We start from the raw sequence: 16,795 nt of genomic DNA, 5'->3' as shown, positions 1-16,795 counted from the left end.
CTGAGCTGTCACATCACAACCTGAGGGCGTCTCAGGCAAGTCCACACACAGGAAAGCAAATGCTGCCCTCCAGCTTCCTGACGCTTGGCCTCTACAATGTTTTGGTTCTGGCTCTGTAATTTTCCCTTTTTACTATGCTGACTTTGGTACTGAAAACCCATCATAGCATGTAAGCGCTAGAAGAGGTGGGTGCCTCCTACAGATTGCGTGCCTCTTTAACACTTCATGTACCCCAGCATTTGATTTACACCACAATTTCTTATCACAGATTACTTTGATTAGCTAATAAATGTTTGCACTAATACTTAGTATCATGAACATCATTTGTATGTGCTTGCTTCTGAGATTTTGCTGCTGAAAATTTCTTCACTTTTGCCTTCATACTCAGTTTCTAAGCCTAGAGCATATACCTGTGTTTTAATAGGCATGTTCTTTAATTTCCCCCAGTAACAGTACATCTCTCTATATTATCTTATTTCAGTCATTTTCGTAGACATTTGGCCTTATTCAGTTAAGAGTATCTTCTCAGAGACGTCTCCTCTCTGCCCCATATCATCACAAGCCTCCTTCCCTCTATATAAATGTGTAGCCAGATCCCTTAGCATTTAGCATTCACCTCTAGCTAAGTCCAACACATTGAATCATCACTTGTGGAAGTCTGTGCATTCCCACCATTAAATCTCATCTCCTTAACATCTAATCCTGTTTTCTGCCTTGTAAAATGTATTATTTTTAATTTATGTGTGTGTGTGTTTTTTTTTTTCTATGTGATGCAGCTGGGGATTGACCGCATATTCTGAGAAACATCACTGGTAAGTTAACAGCTGACAACTTTTGGACATAATATATTGGTGACAATTTCAGGAAAAGAATAATTTCAGTAATTGCAGATAGAACTACAGACGGAAAGTGTTTTGCCTAAGTGAAATTAGGGTTGTTTATAAAGACTTTGAGCCTAAGAAGAGGAAAACAGATTTGTATCAGGGTTCAAGTCCCATGTATCCTATTTGGCAATGCCTCTGAAGTGAAACTACGTCTGATTTCTTCCATAGTTATTATGAGTGTGGAATTCAGCTTTTATGAGATAAGTAGGTGATAGTTTTAAAACAGAATAAGAACTAGCTAAAATCAGATTTAAGAAAAACATATATCCCGCTCTCAACCCTATTCTTTCTATATATGTACTTTTTGCCATATACTGTTACCAGTATCCATCAGTATTTCTAGAGATTGTACTAGATGTTTCCTTCTCTTCACCTCCCTGTGTCTAATCGGTCACTGAGCCACACGAGATCTGCCTCTTCCTTGTGCCCCTCCTCCACCTACACCTCTCTACCCTGAGGGCCTGGCCTTCATTGATCTGCCTCGATTATTCCAGGAGTCCTAAGTGCTCTTCAGGCCTCTTCTTTGCTTCTGTTTTGGCGTACATTCTCCACCTCTCCACTGAGGAGTATTTTCTATGCTGTACCATGTTTCTCTCCTGCTTTAAAACTTCTGTGAATTCTTTCACCTATAGGATCAAGCACAGAATTGTTGCGTGGCATGCAAGGCTATATATGACTCCATCAACCTCATCTCCCACAGTTTTTCTTTTTCACTTAATGACAAAACAAGCATCTATCTTTATTCACCACGCATTCCTTGCTGTTTCAGATCTGCATGTGTGATGTACATGGTCCCTCTACTGAACCTTTGTTCATACTTTTCACTTCTCCTTCCTGTCATACTTTCATTCTCCCCCTGATGACTCAACCAACTCAACTGTCAATGTTCTTTGAAATCATAGCTCAAATGCCCCAAAGCCTTATCTAATAGCTCTCACCTCTGATCATTATTTCTTCTTTGCACCTACAGTATTTTATAAACAAGGGTACGGAATTAAAATGATTTGTGGCAGGAATGGTTTTCCTGGACATGGTAATAGGGAAAGACAATGTTTTCATGAGGTGCTGATGAAGAAAACACCGATTTTTTAGAAATTTCATTTTCAACATTTTTCAGGTAAATTATTCTGATAATACAGGAATGTAAAGAATACAATTACTTTGAAAAGCCCATTAGATCTTTCCAATATCAATTATAAAATTTTCCCTATTATAAAGAACAACCCTCTCCTCATCCCCAAGTCTGTGGTTTCTATGTTTGCACTCAGTTTTATTTTTGCTTTTTCTCACTGTGTTGTAATTTATTTGTCTATATGCTTAGCTCCCCTAATAGACTACAGGAGCCTTCAGGACAAGGTCTCTGTTTTAGTTAGTCTTTCAATAAAAGGTTACTTAATCACTGTTATTGGATGTGCAGTGGTTTTTCATGTAGTTTCATTTTTTATGAATCTGTGGGTATTAGTGTTTATAATTACAATGATGGAGATTATGTCTCATCCTTTTTAAAAGAAAGATCTGCTCTTAGGATGTGCACATATTTTTCTTCTCAGGCTCAGAATTTTAGTGGAATACAGTGTTTTACCATCAGGTACTTGAAAAGGCGAAATGAAATAGATCTTTCTGCCTTTCCAAAAAATATTGGTGATCATTTTGCAGCACTTACCAAAGCCTTCAGTTGTATTTTGTTTAAACCAATGTATTTACACTATAACTTCGTATTGTACATTTAGCAGCAGACCAAAACAACTTGTACTGAAATGTTCCACTTCTGTGATTGCATATGTCATTAATCAGGAGAAACCCAGAGATTTTTGATCACCAAATCACTCAGCAGATACACTAGAGAATAGTCAATTGTCTTTTTGAATGACATAGCTTATAAACCTCGTTTTGCAGGCACCTGTGTTGTGATAGTTCACAAACTCAGACGGAGTGGATGACCAGTATCTTTATTGCCCAGGTACGAGATTTATTTGAACTATCCAGTAGAGTGTAATAACTTTGTTTACAGGAAATGTTAGTGTGATGGTGATTTCTAAAGACTTTTTAATAAGCATTTTAAATGTATGTACAATTGGCATTAACTTTGGTTCTCTCATTCTTAGTTTTTAAAATAGTATGTTAAAGTTCAAATTTATTCATTACCTTTTGAAAGAGAGTTTATTCCATTAAAGCGTCTTTTCTGCCAGCCTCACAGCCTCCTTGGCTTAGATGAGGTGTGTTGCTTTAAAATGGTCGTGTAAGAAAGAGGGACTTTTCTAAGCTGTCATCCTACCACAATCCCACATAGACCTTCATTTAGAAAAGTGTTCTATTTCCCTTCTTGTTCTCCCACTCTCTCCACCCCTGCCTTTCCAGAAACAAGGACAGGAACCTACTTTTCTTTAATAACTATTGTGTGCTAGATACTTCATAAGAATAACTCATGTATTCCTTGCAGCAAACCATACAAGATGTTTTTGGTTTTATGAAACAAATGTTTGGTTGTTTGCTTAGGACCATATATTTAATTAGTAGTTTAAACCCAGGGATGTCTGAGGCCAATGCTTATACTCAGTTCTGTATTTGTTTTCCTCCCTAGAGCAGGGCTTACCCTTTTGAGGAACAGTTATGTAGTCCCATTAATTGGACTGGTTTGTTTCCCAACCTTGTCTAGCTAAATTCCCAACAATGCTTCTCATGGAGCATTGAAATTCACTGGTAACGATTAAGTTGCCATTCTTTATTACTGAGGAGGTATATTCCTGTTTCCCTTATAAGAAATAAGTTAGCTCACTCCAAAATCTAGTTCTTATTTGTTCTGAAAATAGTTTTCTCTGTACATTTAATGTATTAACTTTTTCAGTGGTTAATAAACACAGCTCTTCTCAGCCTGTCTCTTTACCATTACTACCTGGAAAAACATGTGCACAAGAGACTGGCTGCTAACTTTTTAGAGGCTTTTCTTCTTCTTCTTCTTTTTGTAACTTATTAAAATTCAGATATTCAACTTCTTTTTTTTTTTTTTTTTTTGAGACAGAGTCTTGCTCTGTTGCCCAGGCTGGAGTGCAGTGGCATGATCTCAGCCCACTGCAATCTCTGCCTCCTGGGTTCAAGTGATTCTCCTGTCTCAGCCTCCTGAGTATCTGGGATTACAGGCGTGCACCACCATGCCCAGCTAATTTTTGTATTTTTAGTAGAGATGGGGTTTCACCATGTTGGGCAGGTTGGTCTCGAACTTCTGACGTCAGGTGATCCGCCCACCTTGGCCTCCCAAAGTGCTAGGATTACAGGCATGAGCCACTGTGCTAGGCCACATCGAGTTCTACTTTAGGAAAAACAAAAAACTGGATTTGAAGTCTTTTGGTAAAGTTGGGACTATAGAGTCTAAAGCTGTTACAGTGTCATTTGTGGCACAACTGAACTGATGTTTTTGCTTTTATAATTGGAGTCAGTAGACTCTGCAGTTGAAATTTAAGGAATGAATGCAGGAAGCAAAGCCTACTCTCACTACAAGGTTATTTCTCACTGTCTCATGTTTTAATCCTAGTCCTCGTCTCAAAGATTTAGCCTAATTATCTTTCCTCTGTTCTTTTTACTTCTTGGTATTATTCAGGTCCTCCCTTAAGATAAACACAGAAGCCTTCTTGGATTTAAGGATTTATGGTTCATCTCTGTAGGGAAACAGCAAAATAGCAAATATTAGTATATATGTTAAAAGCATAGACATACACACAAACACGTATGCGAATTAACAGTAAACACCCCTTATAATGAGCTCCTTTTGGTATTCAGAGTACTTCCGTAATCTCCATCCTTTCCACACCCCTGCCTCAAAAGTCATCTAGACTTTAGCTTAAATATCCCATTCTCAGAGAAACTTTTCCTGACCTTCAGATGACTTAGACCTTCAGGCTATCACCCTTAGCATCCTGTACTTCTCCACTGTGACACTAATTAATAAAGAAAAAAATGTAATTAGCTATTTCATGTCTGCCTCTCTTACTAAAATGTAAACTCCATGAAAAGAAGGACTCTTCATCATATTTGACTTGTATGTCAAGTACATGTTCAGTTAGTATTTCTAAAATAGGAAATAGGGTAAGAAAATCAGTAATCAGATAAAATTTCAAATCGATATCTGTGTGATAAAATAGAATCATAAAATATGTCAGGTAAGGAGAGCATGTGACTGACATAAAGAAGGCACTAATTGAGCAAGGTTCTCAGGGAGTGGCCTTCTGAGTAGGTGACAGGTGACCTGAGACCAGTCTGAAATGAGAGGGGTATCATGCAGGCTTTCAGGAAGGATCATTCAGGGATGGGGCCAGCAGGGTAGGTCCTGAGACATCATCACTGTCTTGTTTTATTCTATAAACATCATGAAGGTAAGATATTAGAGATGAGGAAGGCTTGTGACAAATTATGTAGTTCCTGCTTAATAGTTTGAAACAAGGGAAGGATATAATCTAATTTTAATTGAAAAAAAATTATTTTGTTCTCTTCATTGAGTCTGCAGTGTAGAGGGTCAAAGATGCAAGTGGGATGAACAGCTATAGGAAAGAAGATGTCAGCTCAGACTAGGGTGGTAATGAATATGGTAAGACAAATTAAGATTCAGGAATATTTTGAAGGTAGAGCTAATAAGGCTTTTGGAATTATTGCAAAGCGACTACGTTGTCTGTGGTATATACCCTAGAGTTCCTTGTCACGTGCCAGGAAAATTTAGGACACAGACACACGTAGAAGTTTAGGAGCAGGAGGTTTAATAGGTAGAAGAGAAGAGAAAGAGAAACAGCTTCCTCTATAACAGGAAGAGGTCTCCAAGCAGAAAGGACCAGCTAGTGCAGAATGTGCAGTTTTATAGTCCAGTTTGAGGAGTTTGTGTCTGATTTACGAAGGGCTCACAGATTATTTCGATCAGATATGGCGTTTACATAGTGTATGGGTAAGTCTGGTCACCCCCACCCTAATCTTCTTATGCAAATGGGCCTTCCAGTTGATTGACACCATCTTGTCCTCTCCTTACAATGCATTTAGCTGGCAGAGAAGGGAAGATGGAGCCACCATTTTGAAAATGTCTAGTCCTTAGTTCCTGCCAGCATTCACCCCTGCAAGCTCCTAGATTGCAGGCTGCTTTTTGTTAGAAGATGGCTTGGAACTGCTTTTCATTAAAAAGAAAAGCCTTACCAAGGACTCCCATGCCCTTGCTATCTGCTTAGTAATTCCTTCTTAACTCCTGTGTCAATTGGCTATTGCAATTTGAGAGGAAGAGTAGAAATCAGAAAAAATTCTAGTTTTTTGGCAACTGTCAGATGTAAGTGGGATCATCAGAGATGTAGAAGGAAATGGAGAGTTCTGTTTTGGCCACATAAAATTTGAGATGCCTATTAGATACACAGATGTGTATGCTGGGCAGCAGGTTGGATGTGTGGATCAAAAACTCAGGCACAGGTTTGGGGCTAAAATGTAAATTTGGGGGAAGTCAGCACTTAGATTGTATTCAAAGCTATAGGATTAGATGAGATGCCTGGGGGAGAAGGTTTGAGGTAGAGAGGGAAGCATGGAGGTAGAGAGGGAAGTATGGAGGAGGGAGGGGGAGAGAGAGAGAACAGAGGAATAAGCCCTGGGACATTTCAAAATTTAAAGCGTAGGCAGAAGAAAAAAACAGCAAAAGCAGTGATAAGAAGTAAGAAAGGAGGAAAACGAGGTGATGGGTACAGAAAATTCTGTCAAGTAATTTCTTATGTAATTAAATGAGGTTGTGACTAGATAAGAGGTGAAGGTAGGTTTGGGGGTTTTGATTTATCTTTAAGATGGGGGAGTGTGTACTTGCATATATTATATGAAGACAATCCAATCAGGAAGAAGAAATGGATAGAAGAGGAGAGATGTTATTAAACCAGCAGAGGCCCTGAACAGACATGAAATGATATGATCTAGTGCATGGTTATTCCTTATTAAAAATCATCGTACAGCAGAGACTGTGGCACATTTCTTCTCAAATTATTGACCACCTCAATTTATGACCCATTGAGCTGAGCAATTATAGATATGACTGGATAAAAGTTATTTGCAATTAGCAAATATTGATTGCAAGAAGTAAACTCACTTAGATGACTATAGATGCAAGGAGATTGGTACATTTCATGATGGGAGTATTTTCTTAAATGATCAGTAATAATTGTTGGATTGAATCAGTGAGATCACCACATGTGATGCAGGCAGGGTTTTTGAAGTGTAAGGGCAGAGGCAAAGGAGAGAAGTAATCTTCAGAGAGTGAGGAAACCAGTTGTCCCATGATAGAACTTCAAGGCAGTGCTGAATGGTTTCTTAAAATTTAAGGTTAAATTTAAAGTGTGATGGATCTACAGAGTAATTTATTTTTGTCCTCCATCAACTGGCAGGCACTCATGAAATAAGCTGAATTGTGTTTAATTAGGTTTGGGGCTTTGCCAGGCAAGTATGATAGAGAACGAAGGAGCAAGAAAATAAGTAATCAGATAAAATTTGAACTTGAACATATTTACAAGGAAGTGAGTTTACTGATTGACCATGAAATGAAAGCCAGGCAATGAGGGAAGTGGTAAAAAATGTTGTGAGAAGAGTGATGGTGGATTGGAGATCTCAAGGAGTGAAAAGAACAGTTAAAATGAATGAAACTAAATTGAGTTAGCTGGAAAGATAGGCAAAGGTTAGAAATTGGAAGGCAGAAATGGAGATGTTTAGGTGTGGTCTTTGGTTATAAAATGAAAGTTTGATCCTCACCTATATGATCCACGCTGTATGACTTTTGAAGTCATTTACAAATAACTACAAATGTTAAATCAGAACACATCACTTGGATGTAAAGTAGAAAAAAATGCCTCTTAGTTCAATTCAAGGAAAGTTAGCTGGTATTCACAGTTGTATATTATTTCAGAAAAGAGAAATATGGATTTGGGAACCGCATTTGCTCTTAGATTCTTCAAAATATATTTTAGCGTATGCACTACACATCAGTGATTTGGAAGTGTAAGGGTAATTCACAAAATTGCCTAATTCCCTCTCAGTCAGTTTTCTCCCAGGTTTATGTTTTGGGAACATCACAATTATATAATATCCTTTTTTTAACCATGTTTGGTACTGTGTCATAAAAATAATATGAAGCTACAACCTTCCAATTGAAATACTGTATAACCTACCATTATAGATTTGCTGAACTAAGGTAAATGCTTCACTAACATTCAAGGGTAGATACGATGCACATTAAAGGATCTGCACTGTAAGATCATTGAGGAATAAATGAAAATTATATGTACATTGATAAACATACAGCTTGGCAGTTTGCCCCTTAGTTAAATTAGCTGTTATTATATGGTGGGTAGACAGTAAATATTTGTTTAAATGAGTTCTTTGCCATAAAGCAACACATTCAAATAAGAGCTGCAACCTAAGAACAATAATCTGTTGCTTAAGAATTGAGAGAAATAAAGAGTAGGCATTTAGCTATATAGTTTACTAAATGGTTTTCATTTCATTACAGTATCTGTAAACTTTTCATTTTATACTTGGTATTCTGTATTTACGTCACAGATTGTTGTTTGAAAATCAATATACTTTTTCCAAATTCTGGAAAGTTAATCTACCCTGGGGAGTACAAAATTCTTTAAAGAATTTTTTATATGTATATATCAGAGATGAATCACTCCAGAGCTTATATTTTTACCTGTGAACATTTATCCCCATCCAAATTAACCTTTCTCCAGTCATATGTATAATTATTTAGAAGGCAAGAATATAGTCAATGATTTGAGAACAAATGTGCCCCACTCTCTGTTGTACAATGATTTTCAGTAAAGATGTTGAAATGTCTGAGTAAAAAGATTATATTTCTTTGGAATTCAATTAGATAAAATAGTAACATTTTTCAAGAGGTCATAATGTTAGGCTAATTTTTCTGATAGTCATGCCTTAGGTTGATTTGGGATATATAAGATAAAATTATTTTTACACTGAAATCATATTTGGTGTAAATGTATAGTTACTTAGATTACAGTGCCTAACAATGTAGACAAGTGTACTATTTTTCTTCCACAAAGAGATTTGCCAGTTGCCTCAAATATTTTTCCCCTTTTGGTTTGATAAGTAGTATAGAAGGCATGCATTTGAAACTTAGAAATTGAGATGAGACCTCAAAGCTCAGTTCAGTTAAGAGTTTCATATCCTGGAGCGATGCTGCCACCAGAGTCAACATCATAATCACAAATGGAATTCTCATGGAAATCAGATCATTTGTTGTGGATATGTGGGAAAGAAACCAAGTGGCTTTATGACATAGTATACCACATAATAAAATCACACACCAACAGCAAGAAATTGTGTTTCCACAGCATGAATATGATATATGGCCACCAGCTGGAAAGGAACGAAAACGTTCAATAACCAAAAATCCCAAAATTGGAGGTTTGCCTCTGATTCCTATACAGCATGAGGGGAATGCAACCTTGGCCCGGAAAAATATCGAGGTAGGTTAGGATTTTGTTTGTTTTATATTCAATTATAGAATATATTTTCCTATGTCATAATGTGATTAGGTCATTAATTACTTCATTGGCTTCAAAAGCACAATAATAATCACTTTGTAAAGCATGGTAATGATCACATACAGCAAGAAAACAGTATGAATAACCTTATACCTTTTATTTTAATATCATTGACCGCCCGATCACATATGCACAATACTACTTATTTTCTTACCTCTAAAGTAGCCAATTTAAAATATGCGGATAGAAATTCTGGTGGTAAAATCACAACTTCAAATTCATTTTACAAGCTTACTTAAAACACCCTCAGAGTAAGCCCATAGCAGAATACGTCTGGAGCCCTGGTAACTAAACTTTCTAGTAATATAATCACATTCCAGTGCTTTGGGAACTGATGGAGTCTCTCAGTTAATTTAAGGACCTACAAGATGACCCCTGAGAATCAAAAAAGAAGATTTGGCATCTTTCATGAAAGCTACTGTTTGTTTTCCTTCTCACCTTGAGGGTTGGGAGAACATAAGCGGCATCAATCTTGACATGAAGTTTGGCCTCTTCAGCAAAGAACATAGGCTGTTTACTCTCAAAACTCATTAGCCATTTTGGGACCAACACATATTTCAGTGTCTTAATTGAGTCTCTGAAAGCAAAAAGAAAAGCAGTTAGAAGGTGTTCTTATATCTTCCTTGAGCCTAAATTTGGAATTAAGCTGTTCGAATCTTTTGCTCTCCAAACAGAAGTTAACTTTTGAAAGATGAAAGCCATTTTAACCTAGTGATCAGATTTTTAAGCTTTTTGTACATATCCTTTCTTGAACATTTATCCCGCTGTAATATTCTTTCTCTAAAAGAGAAAAGCTTCAAAAATAATGGTCCTTTGTTTACTGCTTAGTCATTCTGCCCTGATGTAATCAAAGTAAGGAATATGTCTCCAAGAAATCATGACCTTGTCGTTTCTTCCATTCTGTACCTAGTTTTTTGTTTTGTTTTGTTTTGTTTTTTTTTTTTTTAGGTAATAAACTGCTCTGCAGAGTTCCTTATCTAATCAAGTATCTTAAAATTCCAAGAGTTACATTTCCCAGGAACCCAGGACAGGGAACACAGGCTGAACAGATGAAACTAACATAGGGAGAGATACGCCCTACAGTGACTGTAGAATCTTTTGACATTGCCTTCAGATCAATTATCGGCAAAGCAAAATAAATTATTGGGATCAAAATACATTAACCAGTATCTAATATAGATGATGATTGACTGTATAATAATTTCTTAGCCTTATCCCAAATCCACAATTTCAGAGACAATTTTTAACATATTTAAGATAGGAAAACTGAAGAACTGAAACTATAAAGTGTTTACAAGCTTTTAAAAGAATTACATGCATTTTCAATTACTGGAAAATTTCTGAGTCTTTAAAATAAACCAAGCTCTTTGTAAGATTAGTAAATATAAGGTAGTTTGGTGATTTGATAAATTTGGCAAAGACATTTTTTAAATGTTTATGTTGGAAAAACATAATGAAACTTACTTCATAAGGCAATAATAGAAATTTTTTAAAAAAAATTTCATATAAACCATGAAAATATCTGCCATAGAATTAGATTCATATAAAAATTTTAAAAAATATATTTACAAAATAACTAACCATTTTTGACCCTTTGTTTTAAAAATGAAAAGTGAGTTAAAATATTAAGTATTATATATTAATAAAAATCAGTCATAACAATGAATATATTCAAGAAGAATTATTTTTCAAAGAAGTTGTTGGCAGATTGATAAATTTTGTGGCTAAGCCTGGCTTTCATTCAGTCCTATTGAAAGTCATATGAGAATACCCTATCCAGGTAGGGAAGGCTTCATGGTGGAAGTGACTTCTCAAGTTAATTGGGGAAATTAGTAGTGAGCCAGCTGAATATGCCAAGTTGTTGGCAGAGGAAATCACACATGAAGAGGCAAACAGAATGCTGAAGAATGCACAAACTAGATACTACCTGTGGTCCTCCTACTGAGTCCCTGTAAAATCATGGATATCTTACTTTAACGCCATCGTTCTAAGCTGCTTTACCTGTAAGCATGTGGGATTAATAAAAGCCCCCACCTTATAGTGCTGTTGTGATTAAGTGACATTATACATGAAACTTTATTAGAATAATGACTAGCATATCTTTAACGTATATTGAGACAAAATATTAAGGAACTGGGAAGATGATATGGAATAATTCGTTAGTTTTTTTCAAAATTGCTATTTTAACAGCAATATCTGTAAAACAAAAATAACGAGCAAAGAATGATGATGCAGTGAAGCAGAAAATAGTGACATAGAATCCCACCCATAATCCCCTCTCTTTGTTGTTAGTATCCTGAGCACAGTTTGATGTGGTAGAAAGCAGCACATTGATTTCAGAAAGGCCAACCTGGGGTCCCCTCCCTAGCTCTCACTTATGCAACCTTGGGCAAATTTTTTTCTTTGAGTTTCTATTTCTGCATCTTAAGATAAAGACAATTTACTTTAAACTATGAATAATACAGAGTTTAAAGCGTTTAAAGTGTTGTGATGATTAAATTTATTGATATGATTATGTATTTTACAACATGAAGATTAAGTAATACAGTGAGTTTGGTAATGAAAGCCAATTAAGAGAGTTTCTAGTATACTCTGTACATATTGGTCATGTTACTTTTTGGTGTCCTAAGACCTCTGTAACCATTGGCTTGCCTCTGGATTTAATGGAAAATATGAAGGCCCAGGCTAAAGCCATGTGAATGATTCTCTGTGAGAACCCATCCATTATACCATTCTCTAGCTATGATAAGTAAAACCTACTCTGTCTGCCACTGGGAGAGACAGACTCTGTTTCAGATTATTATTTCCGTTCAGACAACTGGTTTTCCCTCAGCACCCTGTGACATGAACTGACATTGCCTATAGCAAGCCATCTCTTGCTCTTCCACTTTCAGACTTTATCTTTTTCTTTTTAAATTATGAATGCCTAATCTTTTAAGGACAGTACAGTGTATAAACTATGACTTTCTTTCCCCATTGTCTATGCACTTGGCTTTCTTTCTTCATAGCATTCAAGGCAATTTGGCACACCATATTATTCATGCAAAATTCTTCCTCACTCTCCCATCCCTAACTCTTTACAGTTCACTTCTATCACATCTCCCCACCTTCATTTAAGGTTACATAATTTAGGCTAATATTATGGATGTATTAGTCTATTCCCTCATTGCTACAAAGAAATGTCTGAGACTGGGTAATTTATGAAGAAAAGATGTTTAATTAGCCCACGGTTTCACAGGAAGCATGGTGGCATCTGCTTGGCTTCTCGGGAAGCCTTAGGAAGCTTACAATTATAGCAGAAGGCAAAGGGGAAGCAGGCACATCTTACATGGCTGGAGCAGAAGCAAGAGAGAGAGGGGGGAAAGGTGCTACACACTTTTAAAGGACCAGATCTCAACATAACTCACTCAGGAGAACAGCACAGAGGGGATGGTACTAAAACTACTGATGAAAACCCCACCCCCACAATTCAGTCACCTCCTATCAGGCCTCATCTCCAACACGGGACTGCATTTGAACATGAGATTTGGGTGGGGATATAGATGCAAACCATATCAGTAGTGTACTTGAAATTTCAGCATTATGTATGTTATTACTTGGCCCTTAAATTCTGTGTCTAAGAGAGTCCCAAAGTTTTTATGCTGATGGTTGAAAAATAATGAGAACTGTCACTCTGATATATAAAACCTCTCTATATTTATCCTTAATTTTTCCCAAGTAATAGATGCCAAGTGAAACTTTTTAACAAGATTAAAGTTTGTTTATAAACCCTGTCTTGTTTTTTTTACTTCATTTGTGATAAAATACATATATCATGGAATTTTCTACTTTATTTAAAAATACATACAATTCAGTGGCATTGGTTGTATTTACATTGTTCAACCATCACTATTTTTCTTAGTATTTTAACATATTCTAATGAAACTTTGGAATTAAGCTAGATATTAAACATTTCTTCCTATAAATTTCAGAGTAGGAAAAATGTATATAGCTTAAGATGTATAATCAGAATATTACCAGAAAATTCCAAATTTCAAAATTATTTGTGCATTATATTCATGAAAATATTTTTATTCCACTTGAATTTTCTGTTATAAATTTATGTTTGGATCTACTGAGATTAAGAAAAATAGAACAGTGTTGTATACTGGAAACTGTTTAAACTTTTCTTCATTTACTCATTCAAAAATATTTATTGATCATTTCCTATGTGTGTACAAGGCTCACACTTCAGTGAACTAATTAAACAAAAGGAAAGAAAAATAGAAACTTTGCTAGACACATCTAAGCAGGAGTGAGTTAGAAGAGGCAAGTATGAAGTGAGATTCAATTTGAATAACTAACCCAAAAGACACCTTTGAAGTGGTATGTTGAATGCATGTTAAAATGAATTTCCATGGATTGCATTTTACAGATGTTCCTCAACTTATGATGGGGTTACATACCAATAAACTCACCATAAGGTGAACATACATAAAATAAAAAAGGCGTTAAATACACCTAACCTATGGAATGTTGTAGCTTAGCCTAGCCTAGCTTAAACGTGCTCAGAACATTTATATTAGCCTACAGCTGGGCAGAATCATCTGGCAACACAGCACGCCATACCAGTTTTTCACCCTCATGAGTGCATGGCTGACTGGAAGCTGCAGCTCACTGCCACTGCCCATCATCACGAGAGAGTGTCCTACCGCGCATCACTAACCGGGGAAAAGATCAAAATTCAGAATTTGAAGTATGCTTTCTACTTCGTGCATATTTGTTTTTCACCATTGTAAAGTCAAAAAATCGTATTGAAGCATTGTAAGCCAGGGACTGTCTGTAGTTGATTTTGTAGCTCTAAGATTAGTATATAAATTCAGACATGCCACTTGTATCGAAGTAAAGTTAGGACCTAAGTCATAGAAATGAGATCTTTTATAGGAAGCATCAACTTTTATGTGGATTGCACTTTCTAAACCTAAATTGTGCCAAATCTTGCTTCCCTGTGAGACATTTAATTTTATTTTTAGAGTGCAAGAGCAGAACTTGAAAGGCTGCGGCTCAGTGAAAAGTGTGATAAAGAGTCCGTGGACTCTAGCTTAAAGGAGAGAGCTTCCATGGTGGCCCACTGCCTGGAGCACAAGGACGATAAACTTCGAAATCGACCCCGAAAACATCGGAGTTTCAACTGCCTGGAGGACACAGAGCCTGAAGCCCCACTTGGGCAACCAAAAGGCCATAAAGGCCTAAAGACATTGAGGAAGACTGAGGACAGGAATAGCAAAGCTACTTTGGACTCTGATCATAAGTTACCATCAAGGGTAATTGAAGAACTTAATGTGGTTCTACAGCGGTCAAGAACCCTTCCAAAAGAATTACAGGATGAGCAGATTTTGAAGTAGGAAATAAAATGAATTTCTCCCCAGATTATTTTTTTAATATTGTATGCAATCTTTATGTGTAACTCCAAAACTGAACTATAAGATAATTCATAAGAATTTGCCTATTGATAGGCAAATTTGTCTATGCTTAGGCATTTAAGGAGCATTTAAAAATATGTATATATGTGACTGAATGTAAGATTAATTTTATTTTGGTCTGAACAAAGCTTGTAAAGTTCCATTGTATTAACGTGTGTAAGAAGACATTGGGTTACTTAGGTGGTCAGTCCTTTTAAAGTAGTTGTCTGTTAAGTGGTATAATTTATGAGCAGAAATCTCAAACTGTACTGTATTGTATAAAATGCTGTGTTTAAATGAAGCCTAAGAAACTATCTGTAACATATTTTGCACTTTGAGAAACCTTGTATATTAAATTACCATATGTTTTTAGGTTTACAGAAGTTCTACCTTAGGGAAAAGAAAGGGAAGTAAATTGAAAAAGCGGGGAGAATTTATTGTAGTGGCTGCCTAAAAACCACTGGAGTTTTTAAAAGAAGCAAGGAGTTAAATGTCCTGCAAAACAAGGAAGTGAGCTAAGATTCATTCTAGTTCACTAATGACCAGAACTTGTCAATGAGAAACCACTTGTTAAGAAAAAGTCCAGTGTTTATTTCTCAAGAGTAATATTCGGCCAACAGATGTAAATAATAGCACTAGCCACTCTTATTAATATTTATAGTGTTAGAAAACCAGCCACATTACAGATTCACTACGTTTGAGCTCATTGTTGGTGGCTGCTAAGAGGAAACTTACACTGCATTGGAGAGGTTGTGTACACAGGACCTGGCCTGGATGCTGATTGCACTGTCATTGTATGCAAGCATTTTTTCTTTTTTCAGAATTTCTGACTATACTTTTGGTACGAACAAAATTCATCACCACAGGGTCCTGTTGTTTTGTTTGATTTTTAGATTTTTTTAAATTATTATTCAGGTTGTAATGTTTTTCTCCGAATTGTCAGAAATAACTGGAAGAATACAATATATGGCCATTATGGAGCCAGGGGCTAGTTGGTGGTTTACTATACATTTGGGGGCTACCTGGTCACATTTAATCTAGGTTTTTTTTTCTTTTTTTAAATAAAGGTGTGGTCTCTTCCCTGTACTTATGAATAAGGACAAAGCCCTATTTTTGTTTCCACATAAAGATCAGCTACTGAATTGGTGATTTTCCTGACAGACAATGCTATCTAACCATAGTTCATGTTAGGGGAAGCATTTTTCCATCAGTTTCTTTAAAATTGGATTGTCTGGTGAGTTTTGATATTAAACATTATTTTATGTAGCTAAGTTTTTTTTTTTAGCATTTCCTTTTTATTTTTCAATCTGTATTCACAGGCCCATACTTCAGTCAGTCCAATCATAGTACAGTGATGTGGTGGTAGATGCTATGAATTTCTTCATTGTAAAATACAGATCATTTGTATTTTGGGGTGATAAAATAGTTCACCATGGGTATGAGATATTTATTCTTTAAATCAAAGTAAATTAGAATTTTTAAAAAGCACAAAACTGCAGGACAGTTTATGAAATAGGTGGCACTATTAGGGAATCTTCCTTTAAAGCAAGAAATCATGTTATTTAGAAAGAAAAACTAATCTTAAACATACTATTTCTAATATTTATATTTTTATGAAATAAAGAGGTACGTGGAAATTAATATTTGGTGATGTTGGACAGTGGAAAAGTATCTAGAGTTTTTACCTGCCTTATCTGAATTCTTCTTGAAACTTGAGCTTAAACTCTAATAGCTGTTTCCCTTTCTATTCTGAACAATTGTCTCCATTTTTCAAGTGTGAGATAAGGGCTAATGATGACATCTCATTTATTTTGAGTAAACATTAAAATTGTTTTACAAGTCTACTTGAATGTGACTTTATTATTTTCAGAAGTTGAAGGTTGTTATTGTGAAATAGATCAAATAG

General features: G+C 35.9%; 1 protein-coding gene across 5 annotated transcripts in view; it reads left to right on the top strand.

The window, feature by feature from the left end:
* The window catches only part of ARAP2 (ArfGAP with RhoGAP domain, ankyrin repeat and PH domain 2), a 190,402-nt gene that overhangs the window by 161,692 nt on the left and 11,915 nt on the right, over window positions 1-16,795 (top strand). For 3 of the 5 annotated variants that reach the window (XM_019025871.3, XM_055385840.2, XM_055385841.2), the window contains 4 exons: window positions 777-812; window positions 2,781-2,844; window positions 9,236-9,370; window positions 14,461-16,733. In XM_019025871.3, coding sequence (XP_018881416.2) covers window positions 777-812; window positions 2,781-2,844; window positions 9,236-9,370; window positions 14,461-14,832 — 607 coding nt within the window. In that variant the 3' untranslated portion in view covers window positions 14,833-16,733. Of the gene's footprint in view, window positions 1-776; window positions 813-2,780; window positions 2,845-9,235; window positions 9,371-14,460; window positions 16,734-16,795 lie in introns of those variants that run through there. The other 2 variants (XM_055385843.2, XM_055385842.2) reach the window with 1 other exon arrangement.

This window comes from Gorilla gorilla, chromosome 3, assembly GCF_029281585.2.
Source record: "Gorilla gorilla gorilla isolate KB3781 chromosome 3, NHGRI_mGorGor1-v2.1_pri, whole genome shotgun sequence".
Classification (NCBI taxonomy): domain Eukaryota; kingdom Metazoa; phylum Chordata; class Mammalia; order Primates; family Hominidae; genus Gorilla; species Gorilla gorilla.
This window is presented reverse-complemented; position numbering and strand designations above follow the sequence as displayed.